This window comes from Pollicipes pollicipes, unplaced genomic scaffold (genome assembly GCF_011947565.3).
Source record: "Pollicipes pollicipes isolate AB1234 unplaced genomic scaffold, Ppol_2.1 Scaffold_3447;HRSCAF=4054_pilon_pilon_pilon, whole genome shotgun sequence".
NCBI lineage: Eukaryota > Metazoa > Arthropoda > Thecostraca > Pollicipedomorpha > Pollicipedidae > Pollicipes > Pollicipes pollicipes.
In genome coordinates this window covers 34,845,541-34,862,169 of record NW_023596297.1, presented here as the reverse complement: position 1 = coordinate 34,862,169, position 16,629 = coordinate 34,845,541, and the positions used below count along the sequence as shown (strand labels likewise).

Sequence of the window (16,629 nt, the reverse complement as noted above, 5' to 3'; positions counted from 1 at the left end):
TCGCGCCGACTGCTGCCACCGGCCGGTCGATAGGCGCCGGCCGCGCGCCGCCGGCCGGCGCGCACGCGCTCGCCTATCGACGCCCGGACGGCCCCCCCGCGGGGCAACTCTCCCCAGGTGTGCCTCCCCCGGCCCCCGGGCGAGGCGTCAGGTGCCGCCCCCGGCGGATGACGCCGGGGTGATAGGCGAGCGGCGAGAGGCGAGCGGCGCGCCGGTGGCCGGCGCCGATGGCCGGCGGCACGCGAGACGTCAGGCGGCGCCAGAGCCGGTCTGATCCGGCCGGCTTAACGCCGCTGAGGCGCGGCCACTCGCACGGAAGCCCGCCGCTTCCGGTGCGCCGGCCGCCGGGACAATGGCACCCCGCGGCGCCGCGCCGCGCGCCGCGGGCGCATTGTCCGCCGCGCGAGCGGCCACCGAGAGGATGTCGGCGCTTGGGGCAGCCGGCGCGCGCCGCGCCGCTGCTCTCATGGCCGCCGCCGCCCGCGCCCGGTCCGGCCAGCCACGAATGTCGCCATCTTATCATCAGATTGCTGCGAGTCTGGCGGAATGGTAGCTGGCGTGCTCGGCTCGGTTTCGGGAGTGTTCGGGTGTTGCAGACGTGTCCTGACGTTTCTCTGCGCAAAGAGGCGCAGTCGGTGCCTCCTGACGGTTCGATAGCGGCCGAGGTAACATTCTGAGCTTCGAAATGAGGAGGGGTGCGCTGTTTTACACGTGAACGTAGAAAGGCAAACTCCCCTGGGCTCTACCCTGCCCATGATCATGCACCAAAGCATCTGGGTGCGCTTCTCTATGATGACAGCGCACAATTAATCTTGTTGATGACACAATTAACCAACACAATTAATCACAATTGCTCATGTTTAGCCAACCCAATAGCTAACAACGGCCGGGCTAGTCCCATGACGTGAACCAAATATCGAGGCGAATAATATGGCGAGCGCAAGTCTATTAGCAGAAATAGCAACGGTCGCCAGGTCCAGATCGATGCGTCGCAAACATTGCTCACAGAGTGGCATAGACGAGGGAGCCTTGTTAAGGCTGGTGTCAAACAAGTCAAGTCTGGGCTGGACACATCTGGCTTGAGCAAACAAGGCACTCCTCAAATCGATTTTCTCAAATCGCATCGCAGCCACTTGCTTTGAGATTTTGGAAAAGGTGGCCAAAACAATGCAAGCATTTTGCCCGATACTCTCGTGTTCTGAAGGTATAACGCTGTAGTGGTTCAAAGTATGATGAGACCTTTCGTTTAGAATATTTATCGTGCGCTCCCAGGACCCAAAGATCTCACACCAACGCGGGGCACAGAAGTTTTTAACCGTTATGGCTGGGTTTTCAATAGTTTCATCCCTCCACCTTCCACAATCTCATCCATCACTCACGAGCGGGAGCTCCGAGAACCGCGAACCGAAAAAGTGTCTTTGGGACGGTAGGTCACCAGCTGTGCAATGCATCAGTGCTTGATCAGCAGGACCGGCTGGGCCTTATCGGCGGCACGGTCAGCAAAGCACCGTGCTCGCAGCGGCCCGGCCCTCCCCGCCACCGCCGAGCGAGCCGACTAGCTGGCGAGCGAGCCTCCTCTGAAGCTCTGGTGCCAACAGCTGCATGACCCAAGTCCGCAGTGGCCCGACCTTTAAAGCTCAAGTGCTAACGGCCGCATGACCCAAGTGCGCAGCGGCCCGACCTTCAAAGCTCTAGTGCTGACAGCCGCATGACCCAAGTGCGCAGCGGCCCGACCTTCAAAGCTCTAGTGCTAACAGCCGCATGACCCAAGTGCGCAGCTGCCCAGCCTTTAAAGTTCTAGTGCTAACAGCCGCATGACCCAAGTGCGCAGCGGCCCGACCTTCAAAGCTCTAGTGCTGACACCCGCATGACCCAAGTGCGCAGCGGCCCGACCCTTAAAGCTCTAGTGCTGACAGCTGCATGACCCAAGTGCGCAGCGGCCCGACCTTCAAAGCTCTAGTGCTGACAGCTGCATGACCCAAGTGCGCAGCGGCCCGACCTTCAAAGCTCTAGTGCTGACAGCCGCTTGACCCAAGTGCGCAGCGGCCCGACCCTTAAAGCTCTAGTGCTGACAGCTGCATGACCCAGGTGCGCAGCGGCCCGACCTTCAAAGCTCTAGTGCTGACAGCTGCATGACCTGAGTCCGCAGCGGCCCGACCCTCCCCAGTACTGCGGAGCGAGCCGGGCAGCTGGCTAGTAAGTCTCCTCTGGACCTCTAGTGCTAACAGCTGCATGACCCAAGTCCGCAGCGGCGACGTTCCGCTACACGTGCACGACTGGGAAATGGGTCACGCGCCATGTGTGGGCATAGCTGATGGTTCCGGGGACGGCTGGAACGCACCACAAACCCACCTTCAGGCCTGCTCAGGCAGGACCGTACTTTGCTCTGAGGTGATCGGGGAACGAACATGTGGACTCTGTTTTGTGTCGTTTGCTGGTAGTGATTGTAATGGATCTTGGAACGGGCCAGAACCTGCCAGGTTCGTGTAACGCTGACATCTGGCCTTCTGAGAGCGCATACAATAACCATCCCCTTAATAGCGTGGTGTCCTCTCGCCTTGTTTTTTAAGAACCCATCTTTGCTGTGGTCTTCTTCGTCGGCCAAGAATGTCCCAGCGCCAGCTCTTTTTTTAGGTGTGGGAACAGAATAATGCAAATAAAAGCGGCTGGAAGGATATGATCTGGACCATCCAAAGCTGGTCCTCAAAATTTAACCATCCTGCGAAATTGTGAAGTCATGTCATCACTTTGCAGAGAAAGTATATACCATACATGGAAACTATAAACTATGCATGCTTGCACCGTAGAGCTCAAGCGCCCTTGACCCTGGACAATTCAAGACTCGCAGCCGGCGGATCTGTTGAGCGGAGCAAGCGCCATTACAAACACGCGTTGGCTTACGACCGGACGACGAATAACATCTAGCGTACATCTCGTCTCCACTCTCCATGGTAGTGATCTCGCTCGTCCACGTCAGCCGCCCGACAGCAGTGATGGACTGCAGACACGTGGCGTCGATCCCGACGATCAACACCGCCCTCAACACGATGCGATCCCCCCCCCCCCCTACCACCAACAGTTCTATTCTGTTCACCCCCGACGGGCAGTACGAGCCACACGGCGCCTAGCGTTTTTCTGTAGAACGCTTGGAAAATGTGTACCCAATGTCGACAGGTGTAACTTGCTCCGCGTTCAGGCAGGCAGAAAAAGTGCAGTCGTAGCATTGCTTTCTGGTAGACTGCGTGCTCCATCCGCATCTTGTCCAACAGCTCCAACAGTTTGTGCCGACTGAGCAATGGAGCCTAGTTTCTAGCCGCCGCCCAGCACATGCCCGTTGATGCAACTGGAGACGTCTTTCCCTGGCACGGAATTACTTATTAGGTGATACTACTGGTTAAGTGCATGGAAATAAAAAAAGGGAGTGAAAAGACACGATCTCGACCATTCTAGTGTAGCTCATAAAATAAAGTAATCTTGCATGGAGCCTTTCCCTTCTGACAGCGCACAGGCTGGCACCATTGGTAGCAGTATCACAGATACCTGTGCACTGGTGCGTGCTGGATTCGGCGGTCACAGGTAGATCCTATCTATCATTCGAATTATATTTCAAAGGAAATATCACATTTAAAGAAACTGAAGCAAGCATCGGATCTTATGAAATAAGATCACTAATCTGATGAAATAAGCTCACTATCGGCATACTTTTGAGTGAAAAGGACAAAAGAAAGGCTAGACAACACAATTTTTGTATTTAGTAAATGTACTCCTTATTACGTCATTCAATGACTACGTCATGGAACGTTTGTATGACAGCGCTCGCTCCTATGTCCCGAGAGGTAACCCACGGCGGTGTTGGATGTGTGCTGAACCAAACATCGTTGGGTGCTCGTGACTTGACCCTTTCTCGTGCTGTTCTTGCATATTCATCCGGGAGTTTTGGGTGCTTACTGGCATTCACATACTCGGTTATAACACTTTTCCTAAGTTATTCAAATACAAGTTATTAAGTTATTATTCAAGGTAAGTTAAGTTATTCATCTTGCATCCCCGCGACGCGGTGCTTGTCCGGGGCAGGCTGCATGTGTCAGCCACAAGTGGGCCAAAAGCCCCATGGGAAGGGTACCCCCACCGGGTACCTAGCGCACGTGCGCGAGTTAAAGCTCGGCGGTTGGCCTCCCAGGCGCATGCAGGTCTGCCCCATTGTTAACTATTTCCCTTCATCCCATAGCCCTTAAATAATCATTTCTGGTCGAAAAGGATCTAATTCAAAACTAAAAACCATCGTGTGAGAATCTTGCATAGCTTGCACAATACGTGTCGAGAACCAATCGATCCCCATGATGTCCGAAAATCGTGCTCACGAACGCCGTGTTTGAATAACTCAACAACTATATTTGACAAGTGGAATGGCATAATTTGAATGGCGTTTCTGTGCCGTCATGGATACTTGGGGAGCCTTAAAAAAGCCTGCACGACATAGTCTGCGCATCTTCGCGGGTGTGTAGCTGAGAAACTAGAAGGTTTTAGGTCAGGGCTGTGAGCTGCACTGAATGATCTTCAAGATGGCGGCTTCAGTTCAAGACCCCATACCAAAGTGGAACACTCCCTTCAAGCTATTGCAGACGCCGGTTACAGTCAGAAACGTAGCTTTTGAGCAAAGGTTGGTTGTTTTGCAAACACTTTGAAATGCGTTAATGACGCATCTGCTTTGAATTCGGACGGCGTATTCTCCGACCAGAACTCCTCTCCTCACAGCATATCGCGTTGTTTATAATGGCATTTATCCCCGGGTCCAGAGCACAGCCCACGCTGCTATGCATAATGTTGAGGAGCCAGCTGTGATAGGCAGAATCATTATCTCCCCCGTGCCAGGCCTTAATGCTATTAAACAATAGCGCTGTAATAGATCGCACAGAGCCCAGACACCCCGGTTGCGATGCTGATGTGATTATGCGGTATATGGCCACATCTGACAGCCGCTCATAAATAACTCGTTGCTAGATCCATGTCACTCTGTGACCTGCTCCTCGCTGCTGCATCACGACCAGTCCTATCAGCTGTCCGTCCTACTACGTCAGCAAGCGCCGGCTTCCCCGTCTCATCCGCGTTGTTCTGCGCCTTTATAGCCCTCTTCGACTCGGCCGTCGGTCTGAATTAGCGCCTAGCTGGCCGATGTAGCCAGCACCACACACGCGTCACTGCCGGTCCAAGTCGCCTCTCATGTAAGCAATGACTAAGTGGGATCCCCAGCGCCGGTGTGACCGCCTGGACCGCCGCGCCGCGGACCACGCCGGCCCGCCGCCGCCGATGCCGGCCCGCCGCCGCCGATGCCGGGTCGCGTCGCTGTTGACGGGCGGTGCGAGAGGTCGGAGCCAGATGCGGGCGGCTCGGCGCGCGGCTGAATGGATCAGGCGTTGCGCTGATACCGGCCACAATGAGTCCGCTTCTCCGAAGGCGGACGCCGGCTCGCCGCGCGTCGATAACAGGCGCTGGTCGCCGCGCGACGGGGCGCTGGTGGCCGCGGCCTGGCGCGGCCGACGGCGCCGTGCGGAGGGGGCAGTTGGTCACGAGCGACGCGACGAGGGAATCCGCGGCCCGGTGCGAACCTTCCGCTGTGAGCCGCCCACACTGCGCCGCGCTCGTCCGGCGGAGCGTGGCGCAGGCCGCTCTGGCACCGAGTTCGCCCTGCGGCTGCGGCGTTTGTGGCGCGCTCGTCGTGATGATGTTTTGCTGCCAGATGAGATGTGACAGCGCGAAAGTGTCTGTTTCCGGTTGTTCGGACCGGTGGGGCGGGAGGCCGCGCTCGATGCTAACCGCTGGCCCTGACCGAGGTTTGGTCCTCTGGATGAACTCAGGGATTCAGGGACTAGGGTCAGGGTGCCCGACACGCACGAGCAGTGGCTCGGAGACAGATCAGCCGACTCAAGAGACGTTTCAGGGTCAGATCGGCACACGCAGCCCGTGTGTCAGAAGAGGATCGGATGACGTGGGGGTGGTCAAGTGCGTCAGGTGGTGGGCCAAACGCAGTGGTTGGTTAAAGTTGGGTGCTGCCGCGACCATACACCATGACTGACTTGCGTCAGGTGGTGGGTCATATGCCGTGCTTGGTTAAAGTTGGGTGGTGCCGCGCCCATACATCATGATTGAGTTGCGTCAGGTAATGCTATGGCCATATAATATGATTCAGTTGTCATTGCGGTTAACATGCTCCACGACGGCGATCCCACATGTTATCACTAGTGGGTGAATCGGTGCCATTGCGCAGTTTGCGCTCACTCCCATGGCACCATTGAATGTAATGTTTCACGTTACTTCACTTCATCAGTTAACTTCAGCAATTTGATCTTCTTTACTTGTAACATCGTGCTTTTGCGTATATGCAGAATTGTATTGCTGTATGTATAGCATTGTTACTTGTAATATAGTATTGAAATCATGTGCAGTTGGCACATTCGCAATTTTGGACCATCTGGCAAGCACGCATGAGGTCGTACATGCATAAAAGTTTCAGTCCTCCTGCCTTCACAGTCCCAAATTACTAGGCGACATTTTTAGCTACGCTGCCATCAGCAACATGACGGTGGTGTCTAATTTCTTATGCACCAGGGGTGAATGAATGTTCATAAATGTTAAATGATATGCAGGGACTATGTTTGCGTGCGGTTGTAGGTCACTGAACGAAAAAAAAAACATGTCGTAAGTTGGAGGTACACGTCGCTTTCCTTACGTTCGGCGTACAGAAAAAAACGTGATGGTACTCGTGGGGTAAGTTAACGTCCTTCACTTCTGAAACTTTCCCTGAGCCTGCAGCAAAAACATTTCCGCAGATTTTTACAAAATCGAAAAAAGATGCCGGCGTTAAACCTATGAAAACAAAAATTATTGAAAGAGATCGGGTTCATACAACGTTCTGCTTACTTCCCGCACTGGACAACGGTAGCATTTGCATTTTGCACTTTTTTTGCTACGCTTCTTTCTGCTATACGACCAAAGGCATTATCTTAGCGGAAAGCGTAGCATTTGAGCATTGCGGATTTTTCTCAGCTGCAGCGCGTCTATTTTTCTGAGTGGCTTAGCGTTGTTCCCGTGTACCGGCCTCGCTGGTGACGTCATACCCAAAGCAAACCGGAAAAGAAATTAGCCAACATCGGAATCTGCCTCTAGCCTCCAATTCGATCTCTGGGTTGCAAATAAGCAAAGTCGGGGACTAAAGTGATTGAAAACATATTGCGAATTAGACTGTGCATACCTCTCAGTGCAATACAAAGACAATGCACCCAACATACGCTGGAATCAGTTCAGCAACGCATGCAAAGGTCAAGAATCCCTAAACAAATGACCCTCAAAAAATAATTCAGAGCCAAGATATCAATGATGTGGGATTTCAAAATGGAGTGCCTAAAACACCAATAACGTTGGAACGGGCAGCAGGGCATTGTCCGCCTTACATTTATCATGAAATCATGGTAATTGTAATGGAAATCATGAAAATGTAATGTAATGGAGATCATGCTGAATATGAACGTTTCAAATGTTTCGGTCAGAAAAACGCCATTGTGCCCGCATGATTCCAACTGAACACTCCATGTTCTCGGCTTTCTCACACGGAACGAAATTTCTGAAACTGAGTGATACGCGGCGGATGCGAGCATGCAAAGTGGGCTCCGCCGGGCAACGCGGAGCTAGCCCGCTTAGCTCGCGAGCTCCAATCGTCATAACTTATGCCAGCGGCGCCAGTTGCGGCGCGTCCGTCGTAATTGATACAGTGATGTCGGGCTGTCCGTCAACGACGCGTCCCGAGGGCTCGACGGCCGCGGCCGCGTCTGCTGATCAATAGTGCGCCGGTTTAATTCGCGGGCCGAACGCAGCCATCCGCGGCCGCAGCTCTGATTGGCCGGCCTCCCATGCCGCGCTCGGACCGGCGCGGCGGCCGCCGCCGCCGCCGCCGCCGTCGCCGTGCCCGGTAAATCTGCACTGCGACACTCTCAATAGCGGGATAAATGGGCCGCTGCAGATCGCCGCCATCTTGATTTAGTGTCCAGTTAGGCATGCACCGAGCGAGGGACGGCACTGCGTCGCCGTCGCCGGCCTTTTTAGCGCGGCGCGCCTGAATGGCCGCCGCTAACAGTCCGTGCCATTATCGCCGCGAGCGCCGCGCCTCGGCAGAAACGACGGCTCGGCGGCCGATGCGGCCAGCGACGTCCGCCGAACCGACCGCTCCGCACCATTTGGGCTCACAGCAGAAACGATTACTGCAGGGGGAGGGGGCAGATGGGCTCAGCGTTCTCAGGCCAGATTTCAAAATTACTTTCCTGGTGTAATTCTGAAAAGGTCATGGCCGTCCCACTTCGGACCGCCTCTGCAGCGAACTTGGCCGGCGAGCGGTCGCCATTCTTAATGGTCTCGTCCACCGTTCGCGTCAGACACTCGCCTGTCCAACTTCCTGCCATGAAGGCGCGGCCCGGGGCCCGTCGAGGAGGCCCACTGCCTTTGGAGGGCGCCCTAGTGCCGGCGCGCGGATACTGGGGCCGGCCCGTCACGCCCCGGCAACCGCGAAGGCCCCGCCAGGGGACCAGCATTACCTTTTCAGTGGCCCATTTGCATACTTCAGGGCGTGATTAAATGATGCGTAGCACAAACAAGTTTAGTGAGTCGTGCTTAATGCCTGCAGGCCCGACCGATCTGAGCACGGGTGGCTGACTTTATTTAGGCGCTGCGGCCGGGGGGCGGCAAGAACAGTGGCGGCGAGCGGCAGGAGCGGTGGCGGCGGGCGACGCCGGCTCACTCCGTCCCGAATGAGGAGTTTTCCCAGGCTGAGAAGCTGTCCTGATGAGCCACCCCCGGCTGAGGAACCCAGCTGTGGAGCTATCCTCGGCAGAGCGACCCTCCCGGATGAGGACGCTCTGGTCAAGAAACCTTTCCTGATACCTTTCCCTACCCTCAAGAAACCTTTCTGATAAAGTCATGTTAGAGGATCCATACCCGACTGTGGGACCCTGCTCGCAACAGGATTCCTCCCCAATTAATGTCCTCTCCCAAGCAGAGTAGGCCTCCCCGGCCTAGGAGGTGTTCGTGACGAAGGTCCCCTCCAGCAAAGCAGGCACCCAAGCAGGAGCACTCCCACATGGTAGAGGAGACCTCCCTGAAAGAGCGACCCCTCCTGCAGAGAAATCTTACCCCATAGGGAGGCCCAGCCTGGCAGGAGAGCCGTCTCCGGCGCCGAATTCGCCTGCAGAGAGCCTCTCTCAGACCTGACGGCTTTCCCGGCAGCCCACTGCAGGCCGATGCCGCAGGCTCGGCTGTTGCGCTGGCGTTTGATTATGAACGGACATCCGCAGTGGCGCGGTGACGACGTGGAGTCCACGTCCCCGGCTGGCGCGGCCCCGGGAACGAGCGAGGCCGGCACGTGTGCCGGGAGAGAGCTGTCAAGTGGCGTTCTACGGCGGGGCGGTGTCCCCCGCCCTCAGCGGCGAGAGCGTCCGGAGACTGAGGCATCTGCATTGGGACGTTCTTAGGGGCGAATCCGTCCGCATCTGTTTGATAGCTGTTGTCTGCTTGTTGGCGTATGTTTGTATTGCTGATCTTTTCGTTTTGCCACGATGCAGTTTGTAGCCAGTTGCCAATAATGCATTTCATATAGTATCGCTTTGGAACTCTTTGAAATGAAACCTTTTGCCGCTTGCGATTTGGTGGCAGTGAGCCTCAGTACTTCTGCATGTTCTCGATGAGGTGGTTGTAGACGAGCTTGTCTCCGTCGATGGCCCACAGGTAGTCCAGGTGATTGAAGGAGGACAGCGGAACGCGGTACTTCTCCACGATGTTCGGAAGTCTCTCGGCCAGCCAGGACACGTCCTGCCAGAAGGCTACGGTAAGTGTCACAGACCAACAGAGACGAGATGCAAAGACAGCAGGCTTGCTATGTCCCTTAAACCTGCCTCCTCTTTATGTTCAAGAGCTTTCCGCCTGTGCATGAATTTGACCATATCATCCCTGCGTTCCTTACTGCCTCTCTGAAATGCGTTCTCGTGGCGTCTGGGAGAGGGTATAAGCCCCTATTATCTCTTAGAGAGGACTTATAAAACCCAAAGGCGCCTACGCGAAGAGAGAACATGACCTTTCTTGTTTGCTTGGATACCTTAGCTTTAAATTTTATGCAGTGACATTAGGTCGCCAAAGATCGGCCCGATATCATTAATCATGTGGTGTAATATCAAACACGCGCGCCCGCCTCTCAACAAGACAGGTTAGAATCTAAGAAAAATCGGGGCTAATTTATAGAAAACAGATCATCGATCTCCATATCTGCCTGAAGGTGATAACAGAAACCGGCTCATCGACACCTATATTGAAACAATGGTAAAAGCCTGGCGCATATTTTCCGACCTGACCGTTTTAGCAGAATATCTTGAGAAACTGTAAACGGCACAGTCAGCTGTAGTTCCTTTCGTCTGCCGCGTCTGCAGCTGAGTAAAAGGCCCGCACGGTAGCAGCTTTGGCAGTCATTAATGACAGAACACTTTCCGCAATGTATGTGGTGATTACGATGCGCCTCTTATCTCCGTCATCTGATTATGTTAGCCATAACCTGGCAAAAGGCTTTTGTCTATTTTCCTTGACCTGACTGACCCCAACACAACTAAGCTCGTACGAATGGACTGCTTTCTTAAGCTAAAACATCGCTCTTCCACCTAGTTGTTCCGACATGGAGCCATGCATGCAAGGAAAGAGGCGGTCATCTGCAGTCGGGTCGCGTTGAGGGAAAGAATAAAAGGATGGCACTGGACTTCACATTATGTAGCGATGGCTTGTACACGCTTCCTAGGATCGTAACCCGGCTGGCAGCCATGTCTGTGTTTCTCCTCCTACCGCCGCCCGCACCTAAGGACGCCTGGTCGCCCAAGGACTTCCCAACTCGTGTGTCGCTATCTCATTTTCAGGGCACTAATACGTTTCGGACTTGGGGGCCTCCGATAATTACAGCTTACGGTAATTACTAATTACTGGGTGAGCATGGCTAATTACACACAGAGAATCTTGGCAGTGTGGTGTATCCAGGGATTTCAGGAGTAATACAGTGTCGGATTGTTCGTTGGCAGGACTGCCTGGGGATGGATGTACCCCGGCTCGATCGCAGAATTAGCCGGGCCGGTGCGTTCGACCTTTGACCTGGAAACTGGCTCGGAACTCCAGTGGGATTCCAAGAGAAATGTCCTACTCAACGCAGACTGAGGGAGCACGCCGTTGCTGTTGGAATCGTGTCACGGTCGGTTTATCAATATCTGCACTCACATTCGCGCACGTTTTGATAGCCTAGAGTGGATATTTTTTGTTTTTTGAGTCAAGCTTTGCATTACGTCCTGTAGGCAATTATCATCACTGCGTAACGACTGCGTAGACATGGTACATACCGGTGTGACATGGTGCAACTTAGCGACATGAAAGATCGCACAAAAACGCCATCCTTAATGAGCGTTGAATTTGAACCAGGGCACACCATTTAAATTTCAAAAGGGATAAACAGCTTTGTAAAGACCTACCAGCAGTACATCTACCGATATTAGTTTGTCTATGCAGACCTGTGCATGCCGTTATTGAAACTAAGATCAGTAGTGTATCTACCGACACCAGGCTCGATGAGGCATGCAGCCGAAATATCAAGATATCGATACATCTCTCCATTCTCCTGGTTATTGTACGGGGAGTAAGGCTGTTAGTGCTGTCTGATCAAAAGTTAAGAAAATTCACGGATCTACCTTCCAACAGATCTTCATATTCGGTAACGATTCACCGCTCTTAATGTTTAACCATAACGAAATACTTATTGATCAAGGTCATGCCGGTCACCTTTCATGTTCATACGATCGATAGCGGACGCCCGTAGTGGAATAGCTGTTCTAAATGTCTTTACAGCACTAATTTGCTGTGTTTTCATCACACCGCGTGATAATGGCGTGATTCTCTAAAGTAATACTATCAGGTCATGCAGGTCAAGCTAGGCGAAATGTTATAAGGTAAAATATCATCCCGGAGTGTTATTTTACCTTTCATGACGGGGTTTTATATACCCCAGGCCACGTTAGTCGAGTTAACGACATACGTTGGCATACGACATACATACGACATAACTTACTTACTTACTACATACTTTGGCATGCTTACGACATACTTTGGCACGCGCCGTCCAGCGTCGTTTGGGTTATTGCCAAACCACGCTTTGTTCTTGAGGAAACGGCACATGCACTCAGGGCTTGACCGTATGGTCTGACATGTCATGCTACAGGTCACATCCGGTCGTGAGGTCCCTTTCAGAAATTTCATTTTCAAGAAGGCCTACGCTCGGGAGGCCTACGTCCATACAGCTTGCATTCCGAAGTCATTCATGCTTTCAAGAGACCCGCATTCAATGAGTTTACTCTGCTCTTCTTCTGTGTTCAGAAGGCCTCTTCCCAAAAACTATGTGCTCAGAGTGCCCACCTGCGTAAAGATTACATCTAGGAGACCTACTTCCTAAGCCCCCATGTTCAGAAGGCCTTCTTGCACGAAGTTTATCAGGTCAGAAATTGGAGGAGACGTCGTTTTTTAAGGCGTTTCTTTCCAAGCTGCGCCGATGGGCGTAATGTCAAAAATTAGAGAAACCTGGGGAGGGTGCGTCAGCACCATTCCCCGCGTGGTGAGACCGATGCAAGTAATCTGTCAGAGCATCGGCTTCTGAAATGAATTCTGCTGGACACAAGGCTCTTTCAAGAAGGTCTGATGAACACAGGATCTCTGCTAGAAGGCCTCCTGAACACAAGTGCTGTACAGACGGTCGCCAAACTATTGCCGGCGACACAGATGGCACCACCGCCTACGCCGAGAGCATCCGAGTCATCACGAACCAGGTCAGCTTCATAAAAAGAGGCATCAATTTGGACACATGTAGATTGTAAACTGTAAGCATGACCCGGCAGTCATGCTACTATGGCGTGCCATCTGGTCGTTAATTGCCAGAATATTTAATGAATGGTACGAAGCGGGCGGTGGCCGCACCCACCTGCATGCGGGCCGGCATTTAGTAACGTCAAGAACTGCGTCCTCGTTTCATTCAGCTGACTCGTCGCCCGGGAGCCACAAACGGGGTCCAGATTTGTCTGCACACAGATGCTGTCCTCGGAGGTTGGATGTTGCACACATTTTCGCGACACTGGGCTGCGGTGGCGCGGGATGCTGATGCCATGTCTGATGCTGATACAACTTTGCAACATTTAACGCCGTAACTCCTACAGTGGGTGCATTATTGGATGCAGTTTTACTTAACATTTTATGCATCTCAAACTACCTATAACTCAATAAGAACAGTATAAGTGTATCCCAATATTTTCCGCGAGCATGATGCAACAGACGGGGTTGCTATGGAGACTATTTAGGTCGACCAATAGAGAAGCATTATTTGTTGTTTTTCAATCCATCCTATTGGTAACTCATGCTCGTCTGACCGCAGCCGGGCAGCTTTCGTGCGATAGAATAGCATAAAATCAAGAGCCCTATGGTTTGGTCGTAATTCAAAGATTGTTGTGCATCCTTGACCCGTATTCGCTGGCGCTTACGCAGTAGATGTGCTTCACTTGGTCGTTTAGACAGGGCACATAGCTGCACGCTATTTTAGGGGTGGGATATGTGCAGCCGAAATCAACTAAAGAAAAATAAAGCTCAGCCATCGGTCCATTGACCGACGCAAATCATTCATATATTGGCTCGGAGCGTAATGACCGAGTGGTTAGTGTGTTGAACTCCCACGTGGAGATCCCGGGTTCGAATCCAGGGTGCGACACGGCCCACGAGCGCTAACGTGGCCAATGCAGCCGCTGGCGCTCGATAAAACGGGTGTGACGACGTGCGTCGCGTTCTCTTAAAAAAGAAAATAGATTGGCTCACTACAGCCCAGCGGAAATAATATCATTAAAAGATCAATGGTGTATGGTGCAGGTAGGATCATCCGAACCATTGATCATGCGCACGTTTATTCTTGTAAGCCTAGTCCAGAGAGCTTTACCTCCAACTAACAAGCAGAGCTGCGACGCTCGACAGGCATCAGTAAAAAGGCTATGGAAACCCACGAGAACTGAGCATGCTCGGGAAGTGGCAAACGAAGTTGGCGCAAAGGTCAGGTCAGGTGATGTGGCTTTGGAGGACCTGACGCCCGGCAACAGCTGGCATAAGGTGAGTTGTATTTCACTGGAGGTTCATTCGTGGCGTCAGTTAACTGGCTGCTGGTGGCAGGGATTCTTAGGAGTTCCTTCTGGCGCCCAGCTCGCAGAAGGAGGCTAAGCGGGGATGCAGTCATCACCTGTTGTCTATGTAGTCGGGTTCAGCGGAAGAGGCGCCAGATGGTAATTACGAGAAGCTGTCAATGGTGGCTATGAGGCTTGCCCTGAATGCTGCGATGACGGATCAAGGGTTATGGCTGGGGTATTTCGGTGCCACTTCACTCAGCTCGAAGATCCGCCGAAGCGAGAGTTCTTGAAGAGCCTGCTAGATGATGGTTTACGGCAGGTTTGAAGGCCTTTTTGATGGTTGTCGGCCTGTTTGCCGCATTTAGCGGTAGGTAGCCCTGCCCTGATAGAGCTGGCCATGACCTGCCCCGTTCCAGAGCTCAGATTATAACCTTCCCCTCAGCTCACGGCCCAGAACAGAGCACCACCACCCGGCGCACCAGCCCGGCGTCTTCCTGTCGACCGGCGGCCAGGTCAGGCCATTCGCCTTCACGCTGGAGCTTCAGCGAAGCCTCCTCCCCACTCCGCGGCCGGGACGAGCAGATCCGCGCCCGCTTGCCACCAGAGCGTCCCCGCCGCAGTGGCCCTCTCACCTGGGGGTCAGATGATCCCGCCTGCCACCAGAGCGTCCCCGCCGCGGTGGCCCTCTCACCTGGGGGTCAGATGATCCCGCCTGCCACCTGAGCGTCCCCGCCGCGGTGGCCCCCTCACCTGGGGGTCAGATGATCCCGCCTGCCACCTGAGCGTCCCCGCCGCGGTGGCCCCCTCACCTGGGGGTCAGCCAGCAGGTCGTTGTCGGCCCAGATGAGCGCTACCGGACACGTCACCCGGTCCAGGGTGTACTCCGGCGGCGTGCGCTGCCCGTACCGCTGCATGTTCTCCTCCGAACCCCAGTCGAAGTGCGAGAACTTCTCTGAAACCCCGGACGTCGAGTCGGCACGGCCCCGGGCTTCGCCGCCGGTGGAGGGAGCATGTCGGCGCTTGTCTGGGCAGAGGCGGGACGAAAGGGCACCGCTGTCGCCGATTAACCGCCCTGGATTATTCATCGACGCCTGTTGCTGGGCGTGTCATTAACGTCGCCAACTCACGCGCCGGTTCTCACGGCGGTGTTGGTGAGCTGCACGACAGCGGCCGGATACGCGAGCTACACTGAAGTCAGAAGTAAGGAACCGCGCCAGATATGCAAACCAAAAACGGCCGACCGACCTCTGGGGACCGGTACTCCATCGTCGTCATGTGTTAGAGTGCCTGCACTGCGTGGACACGAAGGAAACTGCGGTCAGCGTGTCATAGCACGTCACAGAAGAGTGAACTGCAGTACCCTACGATTGTTTAGCATGTGGTACCCCCCAAAAGTTGTATTCAAGTGATTTCCTGGCGCGTTTACGTCACAAAATAGCGCTACCGGGCGACGAATTGGTGCCTTATGGCTGGCTGCTCTTGCCAGGGCCTTGGTGCAGAAAGCCTGAGCCTGAGCCTGCAGCTCACAATAGCCCTTCCTCTGGCAACTCACGCCGACCCGACCCGACCCGACCCATCGCCTTTCCTCTCAAACTTCTTTTGATAATATGACATTGGCGAACGTTAGTAAGAGGACGCATTGTCAGGCCCTTCTCCAAGTGCCGTTAGATATTTTTTAAAACAGTTGTAGGTCTGCGTCATTCTAAAACCGGTGCCATGGAGACTGCACCAGCTTACAGTGTCTGGCAGCAGGTGGGGGGGGGGGGGGGGGGGGGCACTAAGCCCCAAGCCACGTTTCGAGTCTCTCCTGAACAAAGATGGGCATCTATCGAGTCCTGCGGCGCCTGCAGTTGTCTGCGCAGCGCTCCACGCAAAAAACGACCTCAACATCCCACGATAGACTCTGCCGCAAGACGCCACCGCTAGCTCACCCCTCCAGATGGGACTCGGGCTGAGTTGTTTTGCAGCGCTCAATCCCCCATAAACTGGAGCAATGCAGCAAAGCGCGAGGATGACCTTTATTTGTGTTGGCAGTTATGCCAGCAGGGGGCTGCGCGCTCCACCGAACTATCAAGCGCTGCCGTTATAACGACAGCGCCCAGTCACGTTATAAATCCACAGCGGGTGTTTGGATTGCGTGAAATTAGAAACAGAAACTATCGAATAGGAGTACGTACATATGTAGGAGTATGTACATATGACAGCTGGTACGCACACATGACATAAGAAAGCCCTAAGCCCCCCCCCCCCCCCCCCCCCCCCGTCTCCCGCATCGCCGTCGATGACTGCCGTCCCTGTGATACATTCTTTAGCATAGCAGTACCATTTGAAAACGAAGGGCGGACATGGATAGGTATTAAGGAAATTGAATAGGTATTAACTACATAGACGGGTCATAAGCAAGCTTCATTCACCA

At 53.9% G+C, this 16,629-nt stretch overlaps 1 protein-coding gene across 1 annotated transcript in view; it reads right to left on the bottom strand.

The window, feature by feature from the left end:
• Window positions 1–9,583: 9,583 nt before the first annotated feature.
• LOC119092490 (lipase 3) overlaps window positions 9,584–16,629 on the bottom strand; it is a 31,531-nt gene continuing 24,485 nt past the window's right edge. The window contains exons 8-9 of the mRNA XM_037215451.1: window positions 15,023–15,165; window positions 9,584–9,852 (exon numbers count right to left, since the gene is read on the bottom strand). Coding sequence (XP_037071346.1) covers window positions 9,703–9,852; window positions 15,023–15,165 — 293 coding nt within the window. The 3' untranslated portion in view covers window positions 9,584–9,702. The remainder of the gene's footprint in view (window positions 9,853–15,022; window positions 15,166–16,629) is intronic.